Source organism: Mesoplodon mirus, assembly GCF_964341445.2.
Source record: "Mesoplodon mirus genome assembly, chromosome: 17".
In the NCBI taxonomy this organism is placed as follows: domain Eukaryota; kingdom Metazoa; phylum Chordata; class Mammalia; order Artiodactyla; family Ziphiidae; genus Mesoplodon; species Mesoplodon mirus.
The window spans coordinates 1,566,769-1,591,090 of record NC_138993.1 but is presented as its reverse complement, the minus strand read 5'-3'; the positions used below and the strand labels follow the sequence as shown (position 1 = coordinate 1,591,090).

General features: G+C 40.0%; 1 protein-coding gene across 2 annotated transcripts in view; it reads left to right on the top strand.

Annotated features, from left to right (window-relative positions):
* The window catches only part of MICU2 (mitochondrial calcium uptake 2), an 83,600-nt gene that overhangs the window by 51,556 nt on the left and 7,722 nt on the right, over positions 1-24,322 (top strand). For both annotated transcript variants that reach the window (XM_082602590.1, XM_082602589.1), the window contains 5 exons: positions 365-412; positions 1,374-1,456; positions 14,112-14,177; positions 18,907-19,004; positions 23,518-23,689. In XM_082602590.1, the coding sequence (XP_082458716.1) occupies positions 365-412; positions 1,374-1,456; positions 14,112-14,177; positions 18,907-19,004; positions 23,518-23,689 (467 nt within the window). The remainder of the gene's footprint in view (positions 1-364; positions 413-1,373; positions 1,457-14,111; positions 14,178-18,906; positions 19,005-23,517; positions 23,690-24,322) is intronic.

Genomic DNA, 24,322 nt, shown 5'->3' with positions numbered 1-24,322 from the left:
GGTATATCCAAATCTCTGTCACTCTACTGAATTTATAAGTTTGCTTCACTTGAGATGTTATGAGTAGTAAAATTTGAGATGAAATTATGCAAAATGCCATGCAGATAAAACCTCTAGTGGAGGCTTGTACTTGCTGACCAATGACCATTCCCCTTCCTTCCTAGTAATAGTGACCTAATAAAAGTCTCCTTTTTTTTGAAGTATTAGTACTGTACTTAACTCTTATGAAATTTTTCTGCTATACCAGAGAGGTAATTTAAAGTAAACGTGTGTGTTTTTAATTAGGTGAAGGTTCCATATAGTATGTATATGGTTACTTCTAAACCATCTAAAACTTACTTTCTGATGTCTTTATCTCTTTCAGGGCTGGTTTCATATACCGAGTATCTTTTCTTGCTTACAATCCTCACTAGTAAGTATTCCACAGTTTTTCTCATCGATCATGTGGAATTCTCTCGTCTTACCAGACAGGGTGTTGGAAGTTTGGTATTTATATCTTTATCGTGAAGAATGTTATTGGTGCCTTGCTTTCTGTACCTACAGAATGATTCTGTGGGGTGAGATTATCCCTGAAGTCTCACCACCTCCCCTGCACTCGGGCTCCCCACAACTTTGTCTCCTTAACTGAAGGCTTATTGAACTGAAGAGTGAGACGCAGCCTTCACTTGGGAATATTAAAAATCCTTCACGTGACATTCTGCAAAACTCCTGGCCAGTTACTCTCTGCAAACTGTCCGGGTCATGAGAATCAAGGAAAGACTGAGAAACTTTCACAGCTCTGAGGAGATAAGGAGACATAGCAGTTAAACGCAACAGGCTTCCTTGTGTTTGACCCTAGAATAGAAAAACCATGGAATCCAAATAAAGTCTCTAGTTTAGTTAAAGGTGCTAATTTCTTAGTTTTCGTAAAGGTACTGTGGTTACATAAGATGCTGCCATGAGAGAAGGCTGGGTGAAGGGCCTGTGGGAACTCACCGTACCAGCTTTGCAGTATTTCTGTAAGCCTAAAATTATTTCAAAATAATTTTTACAAAACCCTACTCTTGGGAAAGGGAAATAAAGAGTAGTAATCAATGTGAAAATAGAGAACGTACTGTAAGAATGTAGGAAAGCCCCTAGTAGAGCGGAAGAAATACGTTCAGTTCTCAAATGAATTTTGTTTTGAAAGGCAGAACACTTAATAGCAGAACAGCACACCATGGAAACATACCAGCCTTTGAAAATTGTTATCCTGAGGAGAGACTGTTTTTCCTCTACTTCAGGCACTTACTCATGTTGTTTCTGGTGGCTTATTTCAAGTTTGAAGACCTGTAGATCTTCAGGTAACTTGCATTCCACCAACATTTACATAATTATTCATTTTTCACTTGCAGAACCTCATACTGGGTTTCATGTTGCATTTAAAATGTTGGATGCAGACGGCGATGAGATGGTTGAGAAAAAGGAATTTTTTAAGGTAAGTAGATTCTAGTTATTTTTGGTTTATTATAAAACACCTGGATGTTTGTGTGATAATTTTACATTTCCATTAAAATGAAAATTATATTTACTGCTTACATATAAAATGCCAAGAAATCATTTATACATTCAAAAATATTAAATTTTCTATAATACGGCCTTGAGGAAACAGTTACAGAACAGAGCATGAGATTCCAAAAGGAGAAATGAGCTTAAGCATCTGCATGTTTTAGAGTTTTATTTTTATGATTTCAGCAAATGATAATACAACAAAAAGCGCTTTATAGATGGGTTAAAAATTATTGATACACCCCCACCAAAAAAAAGAATAAGGAAAATAAAACCTTAAGCCTTCAGGAAGAATAGGGAAGGAAAATGAAAAAGCCACAAAAGGTATAAATTGGTTCAAATTCTCTAGGAATTTGTGAAGGCTCATAATTGAAAAGGTGAAATATGTTTAAATGATATTTCCCAAGACATAACTCTGTAACACGCCAGCAGTACATTTTACTCCGTTCCAAGGAAGTCGATGGTACTGTTAAAAGTACGTCAGTGCATGTAAACAGCGGGGAGTATGCCAGGCAGAGCTCACTGTTCCCGATCTAGAGGAGCGCTTTATGGAGAAGATAAGTCAGTTCTGTCCTCTGTGTCTTTCTCCCAGTCCCCAGTGTACTGGGAAGACAGACCACAAGGCTTGTTGAAATTATATTTAAAACGAGTCATACTTGGACTGTTCGGTCAAGTAGCCAGTGGCCACATGTGGCTGTTAAATATCTTGTGACTAAGAAACTTGAGTTTCCAAATTTTAATTAAATTTAAATTTAAATTTAAAAACTGACATTCACTTCAGGTATTGGCAGATTTTCAAGTATATTTGAAACAACTTGAGTATGTGAATCTACTTTTTAATTTTTACTTTTATTTGCTTTTTATTTACTTTTGTAAATTTTACAAAATCTAAATATGGTTCAAGTACAGGTACACATTGGAGAAATTGTGGGTTTGGTTCCAGACCACCACAATAAAACAAGTCACACAAATGTTTTACTTTCTTAGGGCAGATAAAAGTTATGTTTTAGCACAGGGAGATCAGCTCAGTGCTTTGTGACCGTCTAGAGGGGTGGGATAGGGAGGGTGGGAGGGCGGGAGATGCAAGAGGGAAGAGATATGGGAACATATGTATATGTATAACTGATTCACTTTGTTATAAAGCAGAAACTAACACACCACTGTAAAGCAATTATACTCCAATAAAGATGTAAATAAATAAATAAATAAAAATAAAAAATTTGAAACATAAAAAAAAAAGTTATGTTTTTACTATCCTGTAGTCTATTAAGTGCGGAATAGCATTATATCTTTAAAAAACAATGTGCCTTAATTTAAAAATATTTTATTGCTAACAAATGCCAACCATCATCTGACAATGCAGGGTTGCCACAAACCTTCAGTTTGTAAAAAACACCAAATCTGCAGAGCACAATAAAACGACGTGTGCCTGTATTTCCAATGAGATACATTATCTGAATGTCTTGTAATGTAAAATACGCACTGGATTTTGAAGAAAAAAGAAAGGAATGTAAAATATCTTGATTCGTGGTAATGTCATAATTTTGAGATATTAATTTCACCTGTTTCTTTATATTTTTTGCTGCACTTTAACAAAAATGAAACTGGAAACTACAGATGATAAATTATCTTTTATATACTTAGGCAAGAAAAATAACCAGTAATTTCAATCAGTGGCTTCACTCCAAAGAAAAAAGCCTTTGGTTCTAAAATGGATGTTACTTCTTTAAGTTAATTTAAATGTTTGTTATGTAGGTATCTATTTTTTCAAATGACTCCCCAGATAAACAGACTTTTTTTTTTTTTTTTTGGCTGCGTTGGGTCTTCGTTGCTGCACGCAGGCTTTCTCTAGTTGCAGCGAGCGGGGGCTACTCTTCATTGCGGCGTGCATGCTTGTCATTGCAGTGGCTTCTCATTGCAGAGCACGGGCTCCAGGCACACGGGCTTCAGTAGTTGTGGCACGTGGGCTCAGTAGTTGTGGCTCACGGGCTCTAGAGCGCAGGCTCAGTAGTTGTGGCGCACAGGCTTAGTTGCTCCACGGCATGTGGGATCTTCCCGTACCAGGACTCGAACCCGTGTCCCCTGCATTGGCTGGTGGATTCTTAACCACTGCGCCACCAGGGAAGTCCCTAACAAACTTTTTAAAATAATTGAACAGGGCTTCCCTGGTGGCGCAGTGGTTGAGAGTCCGCCTGCCAATGCAGGGTAAACAGGTTCGTGCCCCGGTCTGGGAGGATCCCACATGCCGCGGAGCGGCTGGGCCGTGAGCCTGCGCGTCCGGGGCCTGTGCTCCGCAGCGGGAGAGGCCACAGCAGTGAGAGGCGCGTGTACTGCAAAAATAAATAAATAAAATAAAATAAAATAAAATAATTGAACAACTACCGCCACTGGCCGCAGTAAATGGTTTCTGCTACACTTCAAGCTGAAACACTGAGAATTTCACCTGCTGCTTTACTGCCCACTCACATATGTGTTCTTGTCATTTACTTTATGCTTAGATTTATACACTATACACCCTCTTCCAGATAATTTCTAAAGATGTTAAATATTTATAAACCTAATTTTTGTAGGATCCCACTGATTTATAAATGTATTCCCTACTTAAGACCTTTTTGGCTATATTGTTTGTTTCTAATCTTTGAGATAGCTTCCTACATAAAAAACCAAATATTTTAGTAATTAAATTTGCAAAGCCTGTGGATGGATCCTTATCAAAGGGACCTGAGGGATCCTTTATATACAGTCAGATGTACCTGTTTAAAGAGTCCACTTGCTCATGTCACCACCAGCCCAGTCAAGGTCTAAAACATTTCCACACTCCACAAAGTCCTCCTGTATCCTTACACTCAGTTCCTCCCCTCTCCTGGCCCCAGGAGACCAGCCAGTGGTCTGCTTTCTTCCAGCATAGATGTGTTCCTTTCCTGGAGTTTCGTATAAATGGAATCAGAAAGTATTGATGTGTACTGTTTGTTTGACTCAGATTCATCTGTGTGTTGCGTTTGTCAGTAGTTTACTCCTTTTTATTGCTGAGTAGTATTTTATTGTGTGGATGTGATCTGTTTATCTAGTCACTTGATGAGCATTTTGGTTGTTTTCAGGTTGGGGCTGTTATAAATAAAGCTGCTGTGAATATTCATACGCAGGTCTTGGGTGAACATATGTTTTCTTTGACTAAATATGTGGGAGTGGAGTTTCTGGGTCATATGCTAAGTATAAAGTAAGAAGTTGCCAATTTTGTTTTCCGAAATCTGTGTTCCATTTTACATCCCCACCAGCAATGTAAGAGAGTTCCATTTGTTTCATATCTCAAAGGCTTTTTTTAAAAGTCATAAATTAGTCATTTATGTGAATACTCATTAATTCATCAGTGATTTGTCTAAGTAGTTAGTATGTGCTAAGCACCATGATACAGATTTGTCTTTTTACTTTTTTTAATGCCCTACTAAAAAATTTAAAATCACTGTGTGGCTCCATTATATTACTGTTGCTCAGCACTGCTTTAGAACATACAAGGCTATAGATTTTTAGAAACTTTTTAGTATATTTTATTACATGCTCTTTATGACATTTGTCTCAGATGCTGAAAAGGTTTTTCTTACTTCTGGGTTTTCAGCTTAAGTAAGAAAGCTGGAGGATTCCCAAGGATTGGAGTTGTCTGAAGTGTTCCTCTAGATATGTGAGGTTTCACTGTACTGTTCAGAGAAACAGGCCGTGATCTTGTGGAATTCATTTTCTCAAAAGTGGGAGAAGTTAAAAGTAATAGAGGGGCTTCCCTGGTGGCTCAGTAGTTAAGAATCCGCCTGCCAATGCAGGGGACACAGGTTCGAGCCCTGGTCCTGGAAGATCCCACATGCCACGGAGCAGCTAAGCCCGTGCGCCAGAACTACTGAGCCTGCGCTCTAGAGCCCGTGAGCCACAACTCCTGAAGCCCGGCGCCTAGAGCCCGTGCTCTGCAACAAGAGAAGCCACCGCAATGAGAAACCCATGCACCGCAACAAAGAGTAGCCCCCGCTCGCCGCAGCTAGAGAAAGCCCACACGCAGCAATGAAGACCCAATGCAGCCAAAAATAAATAAATAAAATAAATAATAATAATTTTTTTAATGTAATAGAAAAACTATAGAGAAAACCATACCATTTAACTGCTTAAAGAATCTTTGGAATGTTTCATGTATTCAAAATATGTTATATGTAAGAGATACGGATTTGGAAAAAAAATGTGTTTCATTAGGTCATTGTGAACAAACATTACCAAATCTGTTTGTTTCCAAAGAAGCAGTGTGGGTAAAGTTTATCACTGTTAACCAGTTACCAACTGGTTTATGAAAGCAGCCTGGAATTCCACCAAGAAGTTGAAGGTACTTGTAAACAGACAAAATGGAAAGAACCAGGAATTTCCAGGTATCACACGTAGCTCTGCTCAGGACCGTGGGTTAAAAATGCTCGAAAAGCACGAAAGACGGGAAATACTAGGTAGTCGTCATAAATTTATCTTTGAAATCAGTTCCATTCAGGTGAAGGAAAGCAGAAATAGCATTGCTCTGTTTGGCACAAACAGTGATTAAGTGACCGTCATTAGTGTTCCCTTGGGGAGATAATACCTGTAGGCCGCTGTCTGAAACTGTGGTGGAAGCTGTGCAGCTGAAATGTGCGCAGACACGTAGGATGTGAATTGCACACCCTGTCGGGGAGACCAGCCGGCTCGTCAGTGTTCCAGATTCATCTCTGGCCGCAGTGTGAAAGGCCAACCAGAAGTGGAGAGACTGGAGGCCAGGAGGCCCATAGGCTGTTGTCATTGTCCAGTTTTCAGCTGGGAGTGAGAAGTGGGAAATCCCCCAAGAGGTGCTGCGTGCAGGCTGTGTGGGGCCCGGCTTCCAGCACGAGGAAGGAATCAACGGTGGTCACTGCTTTTTCTGGCCAGCCTGACCAGGAGTCATGATAGTGCTAACTGATCAAAGGGCACAGAGGACTCCTTCTCTTGAGGATTGGTTATGACATCTGTGCTATATTATTAGATCTTTACAGCAGCCTACAGAATCAGTAGTAGTATCCCCATCTTAAAGATGAGGGAACTGGTGTGCAGCACGTGATTTGACTCTGAGTCTGTCCAGCTCTGGAGCCTGCTCTTTCTTCAGTGTTACCCTGCCTCATATGTGGGAGAATTCAGAGGAGGACTGGGCTGAGAAAGGTCTTAACTCTGAGCTTGGAAATGTGAGCCTGATAAACTGGTAGGACATCCATGCAGGCAGCTGTCAACTAGAGAAACTCACCGCAACTAGAGAAAGCCTGCGCACAGCAACGAAGACCCAACGCAGCCAAAAATAAATAAATTTTTTTAATAAAAAATAAAATAACAGCATAGAGGAGGAAAAACTATGCTTACATTAATTATTTAAATAATTATTTCATTTCCATGGTCATTGTGTTAGGAAACCTAAGTTTGTAGCATCTTCTATTTGAAAGTTTATTGAAAGCACCAAACAGTTCTTTTCAGATCAGAAAAGCATATTTAAAAGGCAGGGTTTTGTGGGTTTGTTCTTTTTTTCAGCTTATCTGAATGTTTCCCCTGTGCATTTTATTTGTTGCTAGAAAAGTAATGAGAGTTACTTTAATACCCAAAACATAGATATAACAAAGTGATTTGAACAGCAAATGCAAAAGTAATAAAGGAATGTATTAATATAAAGTCTTGTAAAAATGTCCTAAAATATAAATTGCCTTCGTTTATTACTTTTGTGTTTTGTGATACATTCCTGTCTTATTAATATCCAGATCTACAAACTGTGTTGGAAAGTGTATTGCTTACTTCTTTATCCCAAGAACAAGTAAAATAGCAACTAAGTGTATAAGCCATTCTCTGTCAGATAATAACAAACAATACCAGCAAAGATCAAAGCCAGTAATAGTAAATCCATTTAATTTTTACCTTGATAGATAGTACATCTGCTTATTGGGATAAGTGCCAGGGTTTTAGTGCAACTTCTTTAAACAATAAATAGATAGACTGACAAGTCTGTTTACTAGTATAAATTTCTCCTTAGGTGGTCCTCTGGTTTCACATTGTTTCCATACTGGTAGGAAGAACTGCTCTTAATGCAGTCAGGTTATAATTTTATCATGCTAAATACACCTGCTAGAGTTATTATTAAATATAAAGGCCTTCAGTAGAATTTATCCTTCTTGATTTTGGAACAGTGTTCTTATTCCGGAATTTAAACTATTATGATCCATCCTGAAAGCAAAAATAAGTTAAATTGACCCTATGTACTTTTCTTCATTTTCAGCCTGAAATTGAAAATATGGATCAATATAAAGTTAGTCAATTTGTTGGTAGTTTTTTAGACATTCAGAATTTGTATTTGAATGTGTCTTCCTGCTTCTTTTACCACTTACGTATAAAAGCTTTACCTTTCTTTGTTTCTCTAAGAAAGCACCCGTGTTTGTGCCAGACTTTGCTCTTACCTCCACCTAGAATGCCCTTTCCCCATTCCTGTGGTAGCTTTTAGTTATTCAGATCTCCACCCAAATGTCACATCCTCAAAGAGAACTACCCAGAATAAGCCTATGTAACAGAAATCCCTCCCCAGCAGTCTCTGAATCCTGTCACCCTACTTTATTTTTTCTAGTCATAGCACTTGACACTATCTGAAATTCTCTTATTTATTTGTTCACTTGTTTGTTACCTCTGGCCCATTAGAATGTAAGTTAACAACAGCAAGGATGTTATCTTTCGGTAACCACTATATCCCAGCACTTAGAATGGTCACAGGAGAGGCACTTAGTCTGTTGCTATCATGAGTCAGCAACATGCACAAGCCATCTTAGAAAGTATCTTGGTAGACCAGAGAGACCTTTTGGCCTAAGAGGATACCTGGATACAAAATAGTTTCAAAGGGGGCTATTATAGAACTAAATATACAGCACTGTAATTTCAACATGCACCAGAACCTGGGTAACACTTTCCCTGAGTCCAGACCAAAATGTTCTAGATACGACTCTGACAGGACAAGCTTTATGTGGCACTAAACCCACATGGGTAGACTTCAGCACAGACCCTTGTTCTAAATTACACAAAATTGGAATAAGCCAGTACTGTAATAAGCCTCCTAAAAAATTCTTATTTCAGTGAACTAATCCTATTTGCTTTTTTGTTTTGTTTGTTTGTTTTTAACTATTTATAGTAACTGAAGATTATTGTAACAATATTGTGTCTTATAATAAAAAAAGATGTTTTGAATTTTCTATACAAATTTATCATTTTATGACTAACATCTGTTGTTTTTTTAATTATATGATAAATTTTGACTAGTTTTCAGTACTTGATCTAGCAAAAACAAACAACAAAAGGAGATCCATATTATCAGTATTAGCAATGAAAAGAGAGAAATCACCAGAGATCCTAGGGGTATCAGAAAGATAAAAATGGAATATTGTGAACAACTTATTCATATGTGACTGTTAACCTGATAACTCAGATGACTGGACAAGTGCCTTAGAAAAGCAAAACTTAACAAAACAAGAGGTGGGATAGAAATCTAATTAGTCCTGTATCAAAGGATTGGGTTTGTTATCAAAAACTCTCCCACAAAGAAATGTCCAGGCTCAGATGGTTTCACTGGTGAAATCTGTCAAACTGTGCCCAGTTTGCACAGTTTCTTTCAGAAAATACAAGAAAAAGGAACATTTCCCTCATGTTATGAGACCAGCATATCCCTGATAACTAAAACTTGGCAAAAACCTAACAGGAGAAGTAAATTATAGACCAACTTTCCTCATGAACAGAGGTATGAAAATACTTAACCAGATAGAACAAAACACATCAAGCACCATATAAAATAATACATCACAACCAAGTGAGATTTATCAAGGAATACAAAATTAATTTCATGGTTGAAAGTCAGTCAGTGCAGTCCATCATATTAACAGAATAGAGGAGAAACCAACATGATCATATCAGAACATGCAGACAGAGCATCTAACAAAATAAGCATTTTTGTGTAAAACTCAGAGTAGGAATAGGAGAGAACTTCTTCAAACTGATAAAGGGCATTTACAAAAAAATTTTTTAAAATATCATCATGCTATAACACAAAATACTGAATGCTTTCCCCTTAATCAGGAACAAGGCAAAGGATGTCTTTTCTTACCTCTGCTGCTTAACAGTTTACTGGAGATTCTAGAGATAACAGCAATACAGGAAAAGAAAATAGATAAAAATATTAGAAAGGGAGACGTATATTTGACTTTATTCACAGATAATATGACTAAGGAACCAACAACAAAATCAAAGCATAGAAGATCAGTATGGAAAAATCGATTGTATTTCCATATAATTAGTAGCAAACATTTGGAAAATGAAATTAAGATCAATTCTTTTTGGATGGTATAAAATAAGTAGAAATAAATTTAACAAAAAACATACACCAAAAACTTCAGACATCGCTGGTAGAAATTCAAGGAGGCCTCAGTAAATGGAGGAATATACCATGTTAATGGATTAGAAGATTTAGTTCTTCCCAAATTGGTGTAGAGATTCAACTTTGCCAAGCAAAATCCCAGCAGTCTTTTTTTATAGAAGTTGACAAGCCGATTTTAAAGTGTTTGTTAATTTATTTTTGGCTGTATTGGGTCTTCATTTCTGTGCGCAGGCTTTCTGTAGTTGAGGCGAGCGGGGGCTACTCTTCGTTGCAGCGCGTGGGCTTCTCCTTGCGGTGGCTTCTCTTTTGCGGAGCACGGGCTCTAGGCGTGCAGGCTTCAGTAGTTGTGGCATATGGGCTTAGTTGCTCCGCGACATGTGGGATCTTCCCGGACCAGGGCTTGAACCCGTGTCCCCTGCATTGGCAGGCAGATTCTTAACCACTGTGCCACCAGGGAAGTCCCTAAAGTGTATATTTAAAAGCAGAGGACCTAGGACTTGCCTGGTGGTGCAATGTTAAGAATCCGCCTGCCAATGCAGGGGACAAGGGTTCGAGCCCAGGTCCGGGAAGATCCCACATGCTGCGGAGCAACTAAGCCCGTGCGCCGCAACTACTGAGCCTGCGCTCTAGAGCCCACGAGCCACAACTACTGAGCCCGCGTGCCACAACTACTGCAGCCCGTGTGCCTAGAGCCTGTGCTCCGCAACAAAGAGAAGCCTCTGCCAGGAGAAGCCTGCGCACTGCAACTAAGAGTAGCCCCCACTCGCCACAACTAGAGAAAGCCTGCACACAGCAACAAAGACCCAACGCAGCCAAAAAATAAATAAATAAATTTATTTAAAAAAAAAAAAAAAAACAGGAGAAAGCAGAGGACCTGGGAATTCCCTGGCGGTCCAGTGGTTAGGACTCTGCACTTCCACTGCAGGGAGCCTAAGACCCCTGGTTGGGGAACTGAGATCCAGCAAGCCACGAGGCATGGCCCAAATAAACAAATAAAAGCAAAGGACCTAAAATACTCAAATCACTCTTGAGAAACAAGAACAAATCTGGTTGACTCTCACACTACCTGACTTTAAGACACTGCAAAGCTATAGTAACAGTGACACTGTGATGTTGCCCACAGGATAGACAAGTAGATAGTGGAGGATAGTAAAGAGTCCACACTTACATGGTCACTTAATTTTCAATAAAAACACCAAATCAGTTAATGGGAAAAGTCTTTTCAACAAATGACACTAGAACAAACGGATAGGATATATATATGAAAAAGATTAGTCATAACCTCTGCCTCACACCACATACAAAAATGTATTTGAAAAAAATATGTATTTGAGATGTATTATATATCTAAACATAAAAACTAAAACCACTAAGCTTCTGGGAAAAAATACAAGAGAATATCTTCAGAATCTAGGGTAGGCAGAGTTGCTTAGGGCACTAAAAGCAGTAACCATAAAAGAAAAAACTGATAAAGTAGTCATCATCAAAATTAATAACTTCTGTTTATTAAGAAAATGAATAGGCAAATTGTAGGATAAGAGAAAATATTTTCCAAACATATCTAACCAAAGACTTGTATCCAGAATATATAACAAATGCTTACAACTTAATAGTTTAAAAAAATTTTTTTAAGTAAGCAAAAGACTACAACAGAAACTTCACGAGAGAAAATGTACAAATGGGAGATAACACTTGAAAAAGTGCTCCACGTGAGTTCTCAGGGAAATGCAAGTTAAAGCCACAGTGAAGTAGTACAGTACTTCCCCTGCTGGTTACCCAGCAGTTTTCAAACTGTTAAGAAAGAAGTAGCCTAGAAAAAAATGGGTGAAGGTTTGTCTCCTAATTGATTTGAATCCATAGTTTGAATGGCTGATATTAAAAAGACTGATCACACCAAATGGTGAGGATGTGAAGGAACGAGAATTCACTTTGGAAGAGAGTTTGGCGGTTTCTTGTAAAGTTGCACAGACCTAACTGTTCCCCTCCTGGGTATTTATTCAAGAGAAATATTGAAACATGTCAAAAACAAAGATTTGCACAGGAAAGTTGATGGCAGAGCCGTGCTGTACAACATAGTGGGTGTAGTTAGCAATATGGTGCCCTGCACTTGAAACTCCGCTAAGAGGCTGAGAGTCTCATGCTAAGTGTTCTTACCACCAAAAAAAACCCAAACAAACAAAAACAGAGGTGATCGATATGTTTATTATCTCGATTTTGGTGATGTATCATGGGTGTATGCCTAGGTACAAATTCATCAAAACGTATACATTATTGTGTGCAATGTTCTGTATATTAAGTATACCTCAGTAAAGCTGGGAAAACGGAAAGTTTATGGCAGCTTGATTCACAGTAGCCAAAAACTGGAGACAGAAATGCAAACATCTATCAGTGAGTGAATGGATAAATCTTGGTGTATTTATACAAATGGGATACAACTCAGCAATAAATGAGAACAAACTACTGATACGCAAACAACATGGATAAATCACAAAATCATTATCCTGAGTGAAAAGAGACACAAAGGAACACGTACTACTTGATACCATTTATTTGAATTTGTAAACTAAGTGAGACTAATTTGATTCTACCTCTGTGGGGATGCAGCTAGAATGCATTGCCTGGGAATAGACACAGGAAGCTTTCTGAGGAATGGAAATGTTCTGCTCTGTGACAGAGGATTGGTTACTCAGGTTAAAACTGTATGGCTAAGATGTGTACGTTTCAGTGTATAAAAATTTTTCCAGAAGAGATATAAATAATAATTGAGAAGGGAACCGGGAGTAGGTAGTAGAAGTATAGCTGGACCGAGAATGGCAGGATACTGTGAACTGTGAAAGCTGAATAGTGTATATATGGTGGGTTATTATAGGAGTCTCTTTGCTATGTCTGAAATTCCCATATTAAAAATTTTAAGAGGAGGTGTGGAAAGCAAAGCAAGAAATGTTTGGGTATTGAACTTGGCAGTATGTTGATGGTCAATTTAAAAATAAAGGATAAAACAAATGAAAGCTTTTCAACTTTATTCCCTAAAATAAGTGGGAGTGGGAGAATGTTGAAAAGTTTGAGGGCTTTAGAGAACTAGAGATAAACCATATGCCTAAAACAAATAAAATAGAAGCAACTACTTTATTAATTTGGAATTTACTGGCAGCAGTTTTCAAACTATTAAGAAAGAAGTAGCCTAGAAAAAAATGGGTGAAGGTTTGTCTCCTAATTGATTTGAATCCATAGTTTGAGATTTTGTCTGCATTTAATTTTTTTTTAAAACTTTTTTTTTAATTTGCTTTCCATGTGAGGATTGGTACAAATGACTCTGAAAGGTAGGTAGGTTTTTTAATATACTCAGTCTGAAGGTATTGTTTTTTTGTTTATTGGGGGTTTTTTTGAAGGTACTATTGATAGTTTATAATTAGTAGAAATGTAGGCCTTTAAATTATTTTAATGCTTTGTAAATGCATAAGGAGAAAAGGGAAGAGCATTTATATGATACAAATAGCTTTTTAAGAGCTAAGTACTTGAAATGTGGCCATAAAGCACCAGAGATAGGAAAAGAAGAGATAGAGAAAAAAAAGAAGGGAATAAAAATTCTCTTGAAGAATGAGGGTAATCATGAAGTTTTTATACAGTGATGCCTTTAGAATATATATATATGTGTGTGTGTGTGTATATATTTTAGATAGATAGATAGATAGATACACACATAAAGTAAGCCAGCTTTCTTAGGAGAACAAATGATCCAAATCATAATAATGTTAATACTTGCATATCTGTTTTCTCCTTTGATTCTTATATGATCTAAGGAGTAAAAACTAATATTAGGGCTTCCCTGGTGGCGCAGTGGTTGAGAGTCTGCCTGCCGATGCGGGGGACACAGGTTCGTGCCCTGGTCCGGGAAGATCCCACATGCCGCGGGGCGGCTGGGCCTGTGAGCCATGGCTGCTGAGCCTGCGTGTCCGGAGCTCCGCAAAGGGAGAGGCCACAACAGTGAGAGGCCCGCGTATCACAAAAAAAAAAAAAAAAAACTAATATTAGGAGTTACAATGCAAAAATAATTTAATATTTAACAAATAACTAGTAAACATTTTATAATAAAAACTTAGCATCTGTTTTTTAGGTTTTTTAAAATCCAGTAGAAATGCATCTAAATTCGTGTTTGCATTCTTTCTAGCTGCAGAAGATCTTAAGTAAACAGGATGACTTGAAGACAACAATAACTAATGAAACAGAATGCCAGGTATGTGCAAATAAACTAAATATTTCCAAGCAGATGTTATTTACAATAGCTTCTCTATTCTGTTTGCTCAAATAAGTATTCCCAAATAGTTGAGGAAATTAACAGTAACTTAATTTTTCTAAATATTTTAAATAGGTTTTCTACATTCACATGATCCAGACCTCAAAAGACTCACAAGAGGATGTATGCAGGGTAGAACTTTCCTCCCCATGACTCAGGTCCTGGGTATTCTTCCAGAGATATTTCATGTGTATATAAGCATGTATGTAAATAAGCAACTAAACATTTCCATGTGTTCTTTTTACCATTTTTATACAAGCAGTAGCATACTATACACTGTTCCATACCCTCCCATTTTTTCTTACCATATCCGAATATCTCATTCTTTTTAATGGCTCCATAGTACTTTGCTGTATGGATGGATGTACCAGTTGATGTAACCATTCCCCATTTGAAAGATATTTAACATGTATCCAGTCTTTTGATATTGCAAATAATGCAGTTAATAATCCTGTAATCATATGACTTTATATATATGTGAATATATCCAAGGGGTAACTTCCCAGAAATTCACTTGCTGGGTCAAAAGGTATGAACATTTCTAAGGCTGTTGATAAACTTTGATAAATATTGGCAAATATCTTCTGTAGAAAATGAACCAACTTTCATTCCCACCAATAATGTATATCCTTAAATTTTCCATTGATAATCTTTTAATCAGTTGTAATTCCACAATTTGCTTTCTGTGAGATTTTCTTAAATTTCCAAATCATTTCAGCTTTTAGAGCACGTCTGCTTCAAATTTTGCACATTATTAAAATCACAATTTTTTTATATTTCATTCCCTTTGAGCAGCCCTATGCTGGACTTGTTTCACCTGTATCCGGGTCCTCTGATGGTGCCCCGCTTCCCGGGTGTGCACCTCCTCCGTGTCCTCGGCTCCCTGCGTGTCCTGCCACACCACCTGCCCCTCCTTAGGGTAGTTGTTTAATCGTCTGTGTCCTCTGGAGCGTGCGCACCCTTATTCTTTCTGAGGTCGTGTGAGGTTCGGGAGCAGGCCACGCGACCACCCTTACCTCTGATGCCAGCTGGAGGCTCAGGGGGCCCCCAGTATCACCTTGGGTCTGATAATTCATTGGGAGGACTCATAGTACTCCCCGAAAGTTGTTAGGTCCGTGGCTACGGTTTATTACAGTGAGAGGATGCAGGTTAAAATCAGCCAAGGGGAGAGACTCGTAGGCAGAATCCAGAGGTTCTGGTCGTCCTCTCCCAGGGGAGTGTAGAAAGCGGCAACTTTCCCAGCAGTGACTATGACAGCACGCACGGAGTAGTGCCAGCCAGGGCCTTGGCGTCCAGAGACTGTTGGGGTCAGCCATGGAAACCTGGTTGGCTGTCCTCATGGCCGACCTCAGACTCTAGCCGTTCCAGAGGTCAAGCTGATACCCCATGGCCCAAAGCCTCCACCCCACATCTCACTGTTGGACTCCCTGTTGTGGCCCAAGGTCCCCAGGTAAACAAAGACACCTTCTCTTAGGGACCACCTCCTAGCAGCCCAGGGCAAAGGCCAGACATCTGGGTAACGCTAATTCCTTACTACACAAGTTGTATCTACATAGCCTGGTAAAGCACCAGGCATACCCTATATACTCCATAAATATTTTTTAATGAATGAACAAATACCTAATCTTATGGATATAACACTATTTTTTAACTTTTTTTAAAATAGATTTATTTTATTTATTTTTGGCTGCGTTGGGTCTTTGTTGCTGCACGCAGGCTTTCTCTAGTTGCGGCGAGCAGGGCTACTCTTCATTGCCGTGTGCGGGCTTCTCATTGCGGTGGCTTCTCTTGTTGCAGAGCACAGGCTCTAGGTGTGCGGGCTTCAATAATTGTGGCATGTGGGCTCAGTAGTTGTGGCTCACGGGCTCTAGAGGGCAGGCTCCGCAGTTGTGGGCACAGGCTTACTTGCTCCGCAGCATGTGGGATCTTCCCGGACCAGGGCTCGAACCCGTGTCTCCTGCATTGGCAGGTGCATTCTTAACCACTGCGCCACCAGGGAAGCCCCAGATATAACACTTTTAACCGTTGACCTGTTCTTGGTCATTAAGACTGTTTCCAAATCTTTGCTGTTAGAAGACACGATGCAGTAAATAGCTACACGTGTACGTTTAAGATAGCGATCTAAGAGTCAGGTTGTTGGATGAAGACATGACTGCTTGTAAGGCTTTGACCCATATTGTCAGGCTGCCTTCCGCAAAGGTTGTAACAGTTTACGGGCCTGCCGGCACTCTCTCCAAGGTTAGTATCTTTTTTGTTTTGTTCTTAATCTGTGTCAGTATGACCGGGGAAAAGGTATTGCAGATTGTTTTTTAAGATAGTTATGTACACCATTCATGTTTCTTATTTTATAAATTTTCTGTTTCTCTTTTATTTAACATCTTTATTGGAGTATAATTGCTTTACAGTGGTGTGTTAGTTTCTGCTTTATAACAAAATGAATCAGCTATACGTATACATATATCCCCATATCCCCTCCCTCTTGTGTCTCCCTCACACCCAAATTTTCAGTTTCTGTTCTTTGAGAATTTCTTTAGGGTTTTTCTTCATATACTTGAGAATATTAACCTAGTGTCTGTCAAAATTATTGAAATATTTTTCAGATTTGTTTTTGTTTATGATGTTTTGGTTATAGATGTTTTTATTTTTAATGTAGTCATGTTTAGCTGTCTTTTTATTTATTCAATTACTTTCGTTCTTTAAAATGCCTTCCCCACATCAAAATCAGTTGTGAAATACTAACCTATATTATCCTCTGATTTAGTTGTGGTTTTATTTTCTTACATATAACGTTTTCATTCATCTGAAATTTGTTTCTTAAGGGCATCCCTAGGGATATTTCATGACTTAACTTTTTTACTATTATAAATGGACTCTTTACCCTCAAGGGAAAAATTATTGCTGTTAAGCAGGAAATTCACTTAATTTTTAATGTTTTTGTACCAGTCTATCTTACTGAATTTTCTTATTTTTTCTGTTGATTTTCCTGGTTGTTCTAAGTATAAAATTATTTCTAAATAATATTAATCTTAGTTTATTCCTTTATGTATTGGACAAAATTACCCCCAAAAATGTTTAGTAATAGTGTTCTTAGTAGACACCCTGATCATATTCTAACCTTAACGAGAATACATACGGTTTTGTATTTTAGTGTATCTCCTGGGCATTTATATGGGAATTAAGAAAAAACTCCAGGCATGACTTCCTGTCCACACTTGTGTGAAAGTCCAGTTAAAATCCACATTTGTATTTATAGTGGCTATTTTATAAAATTATTAGACACAAAGTCAAGTGTTTAGGAGTCAGTACTGTGGAAGGCTCTGTGTCAGTCAGCCCTGCTGGGACCACCGCTTCCTCCGCATGAACTGACCCCGTGGTAGGGGGTTGAGGTGCGGGCGAGCCCCCTGCGGCCCCTGGGCCGTGGCCGGCTGGTTGCTGGATGTGTGGGTGACTTGCCTGCGCTAAGTCTCTGCAGTCTGTCCCCTCCAGAACCTGAGGCTGCACTCGTCTCTGGCTGGCCTCCTGGGAGCTGTCCCCGTGTCCGCACGGCCGGTGTCGAGCAGACACTGAGCAGGGAGTCCGCTTGCGGATGCAGCCCTGCTCACGGGCTGAGAGGCTGGGCCCCCGTCCCACCTCAGGCTCTTTTCAAGTCTGTCGCTGCCTTCCCCGGGCCAGCTCTGGTTCTGAGCTGCAGGTGGTCACGTGTTGGTGCCCTGCCCTGCAGCCCTTGCTGGAGGACTAAACTGTGCTCACTTCCTGTGCTCCCGTAAAGGCCCTGGACCACAGCCCACTCCGCCCTCCAAGGGGCATTCCCCTCTCTGGGCTCCGGATCACCCTTCAGGTGAACAGTGCCCAGAAGGTTCTACGTCCGGAAGCCGGCCCGCCCTCTGCCTGAGCCCACACACTGTCTCGGAGCCTCGCTGGTCCCAGCCACCTTCTCGCCCACTACACCCAGGCTTTTATGAGTTCTCACCATGTGACAGTCACCCCACCTGCTTCTGTATCTGGGAAGTGGGGGCAGGATTGGGGAGCAGGCTGGACCATTCAGTGCCTGAATTTCTTTCTCCAGATGCTCTTTTTCAGATTATTTGGTTTAAGTTTCTACCCCCATTTGTTGTTTAGTTGCTGCTGATAATCTTTTTAGCAGCTCTGTTTTGTTATTATTTTTGTTTATTTTATTGGAGATTTTAAGGAGGAAGAGTCTACGAATCTGCTTCTCTCGTAGCCTTGAATGGAATCCTCACCTGGTAACTTTATAATTAGGAAAAGCTAGTGCTCCTCACATTTCTAGCATTCAACAAAAGGTCCAAGACTTCCCTGCTTTAATTCTCTCAGTCCTGCTTTATTACAAAATGCCTAAGGGTCACATTTTAAAATAACTCATCTCACTATTCTAAGCTCTCTTTTTGGCCTGATCCAAAATGTTGTTCACTGCCGAAGTCCACCTTGGGTCCTTTGAATATTTTAGCCCTGTTGTTTTCCTCCTGCTTGAGCCATGATATAGAATAGTGTTATGTAGAGTAACAGACAGAATGGCTACATCTGTTCTCACCCTCTTGTTGTTGTTACAAGAATCTTTTGTGGGTATTGTCCTAAGAATTCCAGGCTACAGGATCCATTTTTTGTCCTTGGTTATATAATTACTTGAAATTATTGTATCATTTTTTTACAGGAACCAGCAGTGAAAGAACCTGAAATTAACACAACCCTTCAGATACGTTTCTTTGGAAAAAGAGGAGAAAGAAAACTTCACTATAAAGAATTTCGAAGGTAAATGCAAATATTTATATTCATTTAGGGAAATTTTTTTATAGGTAAGAGGTAAAGAAACAACTGAATACCTTTATTTATGTCCCAGAACTGCAGGCCATAAAACCAGATATAGTATCTCTGAGAGCAAAACCTGTGAAATGTAAACTAAAGTAACTATGCTCAAAAATACCTCTAACCTATTATGAAAAGTAGTATTCATTTTACAGACGACAATAATTATTCTTAGTAACTTACTGTTTGCAGCTAGAAGAGAGAGATGCACCTCGTATCAGTTAGTTCTTAATTCACAACAAACCAGCCCAACTTAAAACAGTGACCATTCGTTACTGCCATGAGTCTTTGGGTCAGCTGGGTGCTTCTCCAGCAGGGGCCAGAATCGGGCCTTCTAGACTGGACAGGCCCCTGCTGTTGCCGTCTGCTGATGGGTGGCTGGAGCTGGGGCCGGCGCTGCTGAAACGGCACAGCCGGGCCAGCCCAGCTCTGCTGCCCCCGCCCCCGCCCGCAGCCCAGGGGTCTGCAGCCCTTCTTCGTAAAGGGCCAGGCAGTGAGTACGGTCTCTGTCCTGGCTACGCAGCTCAGCCGTCACAGCGGGAAAGCGGCTGTGAACAGCACAGGCGTGTTGATGCGTTGGTACGTGGTGGGCGTGTCTGTGGTCCAGTCCAGCTTGCGGACCTCGCTGCACTCACGTCTTCATCTGCAGGGAGGGAATCGCACTTACATCTGTGGCATTGTAAGCACCGCGGTGTCGTGTCCTGTTCACCTCGTCCCCGGCAAGAACAGCTCCATGCGGAACCGGACCCTGTGCTCGCGGGCCTCCCCGCTAACCAGCGTCGTAGGACAAATACCAGAAAGCAGCTCAGAACGGTGGAAAAGCACTGATTTGGGAGGAAGGAAACGCCTCTTGTCAACTCAGTGCAGCTAACTAAAGACTGAGTGTATTCCACGTGCTGCTATGTGCCGGGCTGTGCCTCAGACGCAGGGCTGGTCCCTCCTGGGAACCATCTAGTAAATGTGCAGAGAACATTTAAACGCATTCGGTCAGTGCTATCACAGGTGGATAGGGTTTTGGGCAGCACAGAAGATCACTTCTGGAGTGGGTGATCAGGAAGCTTTCTGGAGGAAATAGCCCTACGCCGATCTTGACAGATGAGCAGGAATTAGCCAGGGAGAAATGGTTGGGGAGGGAGGGACGGAGAACAGCACGAGGAAGGACACGCAGGAGAACGTGTGGCTTGTCCAGGAATCAGAGAGGGCAGGCGTGCTGGAGAAATAAACAAGCATAAGGGGTGGGCAGAGGTGAGGGTGGAGGCCCGGGAGGCATATGCTTCCTGTGTGGGGGCTCACGCACCAGAAGGTCCAGCTTGAGTTAGGCCGTGAGGGAGGCCCCGCAGGGGTCCCGCGCTTGGTGCCTGGTCAGATGGGCGTCACTCTGGCAGGATGGTGGGCAACGACGGGGGGATCCGATGCGACATGAGGCCGCTGGGCTACTGCAGATGAGGAATGACGGGAGCCCTGAACCACTGGGGTGGCGATGAAGACTTTGAACTGGGAGTTTTCAAGACACATTTAGGAGATAAGATTGTAGGGCTTAGTGATTATTTAAAGTTGCTTCTAACTTTAATTTTCCTTAAAGGGAATAATTTCATTTAGAATTCTTACTTTAAACTTTTTCTTAGAGTTTCTGTAATTAATGGGCCCTGTGAAATTTGTAATACCATTATGCAATTTAAGAAAAAGATCCAATTAACAAAGAATGCTTTAAATGCAGTTTTTCAGGGACTTGGCTCTTGGATGGAGGAGGCCGCCCCTAAAGTTAACGTTACAGGTGTACTGGGCTAGAATTCAGTAATCATAACATGTCTTTAACATTTTGCGTAAGTGGTAAAGTAACAGAAAATAGCTTCCATATATTATATTATATTATGTATATATAATGTAATATAAAATTATATATATAATTTTTAACCAGTCACCATTATAGTGGCCAAATTACTCATTGAAATTGCACAACACAAGAAGTTCTTTCACTATGTGTTATGTGGAGCTTATAGTTTTGTTTTTATGGGAGTATAATGTATAAATCCTTCCTTATAAAAAGATGTTTGCCTTTTCTCTTCTGACGTTTGTCTTAGCATCCTCTTTACAGCTTGTCTGATAAAGGATATTGTTTTATAAATTACAGCTTATAAGTCTCAAGGAAAGGCAGGGAAGGTGACACGGAGTTAGTGTTGTGGCAGCTAATTATGGTATTTGCCTAGAGATATTAGTTTTTTCATTTAGAGAAACAATATTATATTTTGAAAAAAACACATATTTATGATTTAGACAAACCTGGGTTCCAGTGCGGAGCTTGACCGTTTGCTAAGTGTGATTTGATTTGACAAGCGATTGGACCTGAGTGCCAGGTCTGTTCCTTCACCAGTGAGACCCACTCAGTGAGGCTGTTCACAAGCTTATCTGTGATGCAGGTATAAGTATTATAACAGATCATGTGGCTGGAAATTGGAGAGGTGAAATTCAGACACAGCTTTTGTCTTAAGTTTCGAGCAGTCACAGAGTTTCTGAAAGAGGTGGTCCTGCAGTTGCCTGCTAGGTGGTTGGGGGCACTGGGTGGGCTTTCAAGGAAGTAGTCCCCCCAGGTGACCAGAGGGACAGACGGACTTAGTAGATGCCATCAGGTGTCAAGAGAAACTTGCCAGTGACTGAGGGAACATGTGGATAAATTGGTGGCTTGTTTGGGGGTTTTGTTTTGTTTTTTACTTCTACAACTAGTCAGATTCTCCAGCTGAAATACCACTTAGCCATTTCAGTAAAAGCTAAAGTATAATTTAAGTTCTATCTCCTAGAATTTTGGTGTCTATTCATTGTTATTTAATTGTGAAAATTCAGGTAATTTAATTGTGAAAATTCAGGTCTTTATCAGCATATATATAGTGCAGGGGAAAAAGTACTGAAGCTCAGACTACGCAGGCAGCTGCGATGGTGTTTACCCGCTCTGTGCCAGCGCCTGTTTGTCTTGTTTGGTTTTCCTGTCTTTTCCTCCCTGTCCTCTTACTTTACTGGGGACTTGTCTTCTACATTTCTTTTTCTCTTCTTCTAAACTCAACGGTTAGCCCTAAAACTAGTGACCAGAAATAACCCCTGTGTTTATTTCCTGTGTGGTATGTTTGACCTCGTTTTTTATTCCAATAAATAGCTAAAACTTAAAATAACTTTGTCACTGAAGATAGGGAAGTGGTTGGAAAGGGAAGAAAATTGGTCTCAAGTTTTCTCATCAGGAAAAATTAGGAGGATATTGATGCAGATGTACTTTTTAGGGCTGGGATTTTTTTAAATTCTGAAATACCAATTATTAGTTGAGGATGTTCTAAATTCATGAAGAGCTTTTATAAATTCAGAGATGTCTGTAAGCAGTGCTCTGCTGGTAAATATATTCTGCGATCGGCTCTCGGGAAGAACGGCCTTGATTGGTAAACTTGCAAATTAATAGTACATACTCTACAAGACACCGTGGCCTAAAAAACCCAGATAAGCAAAACAGATTTTTCCCGTTGTTTCCAATTATGACACTGTCTTCCAATTAAGACAGTAATTTATAAACTATTTAATTTGTTCAGGATGCATTTGGTGGCCTTTTGTACTGTAACTTCTTCAATTCAGATATTTATGTCCAGTATCATGTACCCAGACTTTCATGTCTTGACAAGACGTATAATTTGAGACAAGATTTTATCATTAAGCATATTTAATGTTCTTCAGAAGTAGTATAACTAGTTAAGATGAAAGAGCTAAAACCAGACAATGGATAGTTTAACAACAATTAAGTTTATAATATTTCAGCCTCAGGTAGAGCCCAAAGAAAAAGAAAAAGGAAAGGAACAGTTAGTAATGTTTTTATACCATATTTTCTACTTCCCTTATCACTGTACACTCATTTGCAAGTAAAACACCCTTTTAACAATCCTTATAAGAATCAGTTGATGCCATCACAGTACTCAGTACAGTAAAACTCAGTAAAACGGAGGACAAAGCGTATCACTAAAAGAGTTAGTTGATCAGCCCAAACTTGAAATGCTTCAAATTTTAGATAAAATTCTGCTTTGACCCAGAGACACACGGCATTGATAACTAAATTCATGTATCCAGTACATTCAGAAAATGTTGTGGGAAACCGACTCTTACCTGTCACACAGGTAGAAGCCTGAAGTCAAACTCCCCCTTCATACTTTTAAGGTCTGCGGAATAAATGCAGGCTCTAAAGCAAGTACATTTTTAACAGTGACGGTTCTTCTCCCATTGAACAAGAATATACCTCTTTTGCTCCCCATGTATATTTCTGTTAAATTGTGACATGACATGTAGTACAGATCTTGTAACACGTGGCAGGTACGTAAGGGGATCTGCAACATATTGAAACTCATAGAGGTGCTGCTTAAGGTGCCTGCAATCCATTTATAGCACTAAGGCGAAGCCATGAGTTACTGACACCATCTCATATTTTAACATTTAGATTTATGGAAAACTTACAGACGGAGGTCCAAGAAATGGAGTTCCTTCAGTTCTCTAAAGGTTTGAGTTTCATGAGAAAAGAAGACTTTGCAGAATGGCTCCTTTTTTTCACCAACACTGAAAATAAAGACGTTTATTGGAAAAATGTGAGAGAGAAGCTGTCCGCAGGAGAGGTTGGTGTGCCTTTTTACTATGCTCATGATGAAAATGAAACAGTACGTTAGATGTGTTTATATAATTCAATAAAGTAACTTCCAAATTAATGAAGACTAACCTACTGTCTATTACATAATTGTGTGATGCATGAAATGATTGCCAAACTGTTAATAATGATTAATGGACAGTGGTAAGATTTTGAGTGGTTTTTTACTTTATTGTTCCAAAAATTTTTTTTTCAAATGGGGATGTGGTTTTTGGGGGGTTTTTTGTTTTTTAATTTCCCTCATTATGTGTCCCACTACCCCAAATTAAAACCCAGACCTCGGGACTTCCCTGGTGGCGCACTGGTTAAGAATCCGCCTGCCAATGCAGGGGACACAGGTTCGAGCCCCGGTCCGGGAAGATCCCACATGCCACGGAGTAACTAAGCCTATGCACCACAACTACTGAACCTGCACTCTAGAGCCCGCGAGCTACAACTACTGAGCCCGCGTGCCACAGCTACTGAAGCCCGCGTGCCTAGAGCCCGTGCTTCACAGCAAGAGAAGCCACCGCAATGAGAAGCCCGCGCACTGCAATGAACAGTAGCCCCTACTCACCACAACTAGAGAAAGCCTGTGCAAAGCAACAAAGACCCAACACAGCCA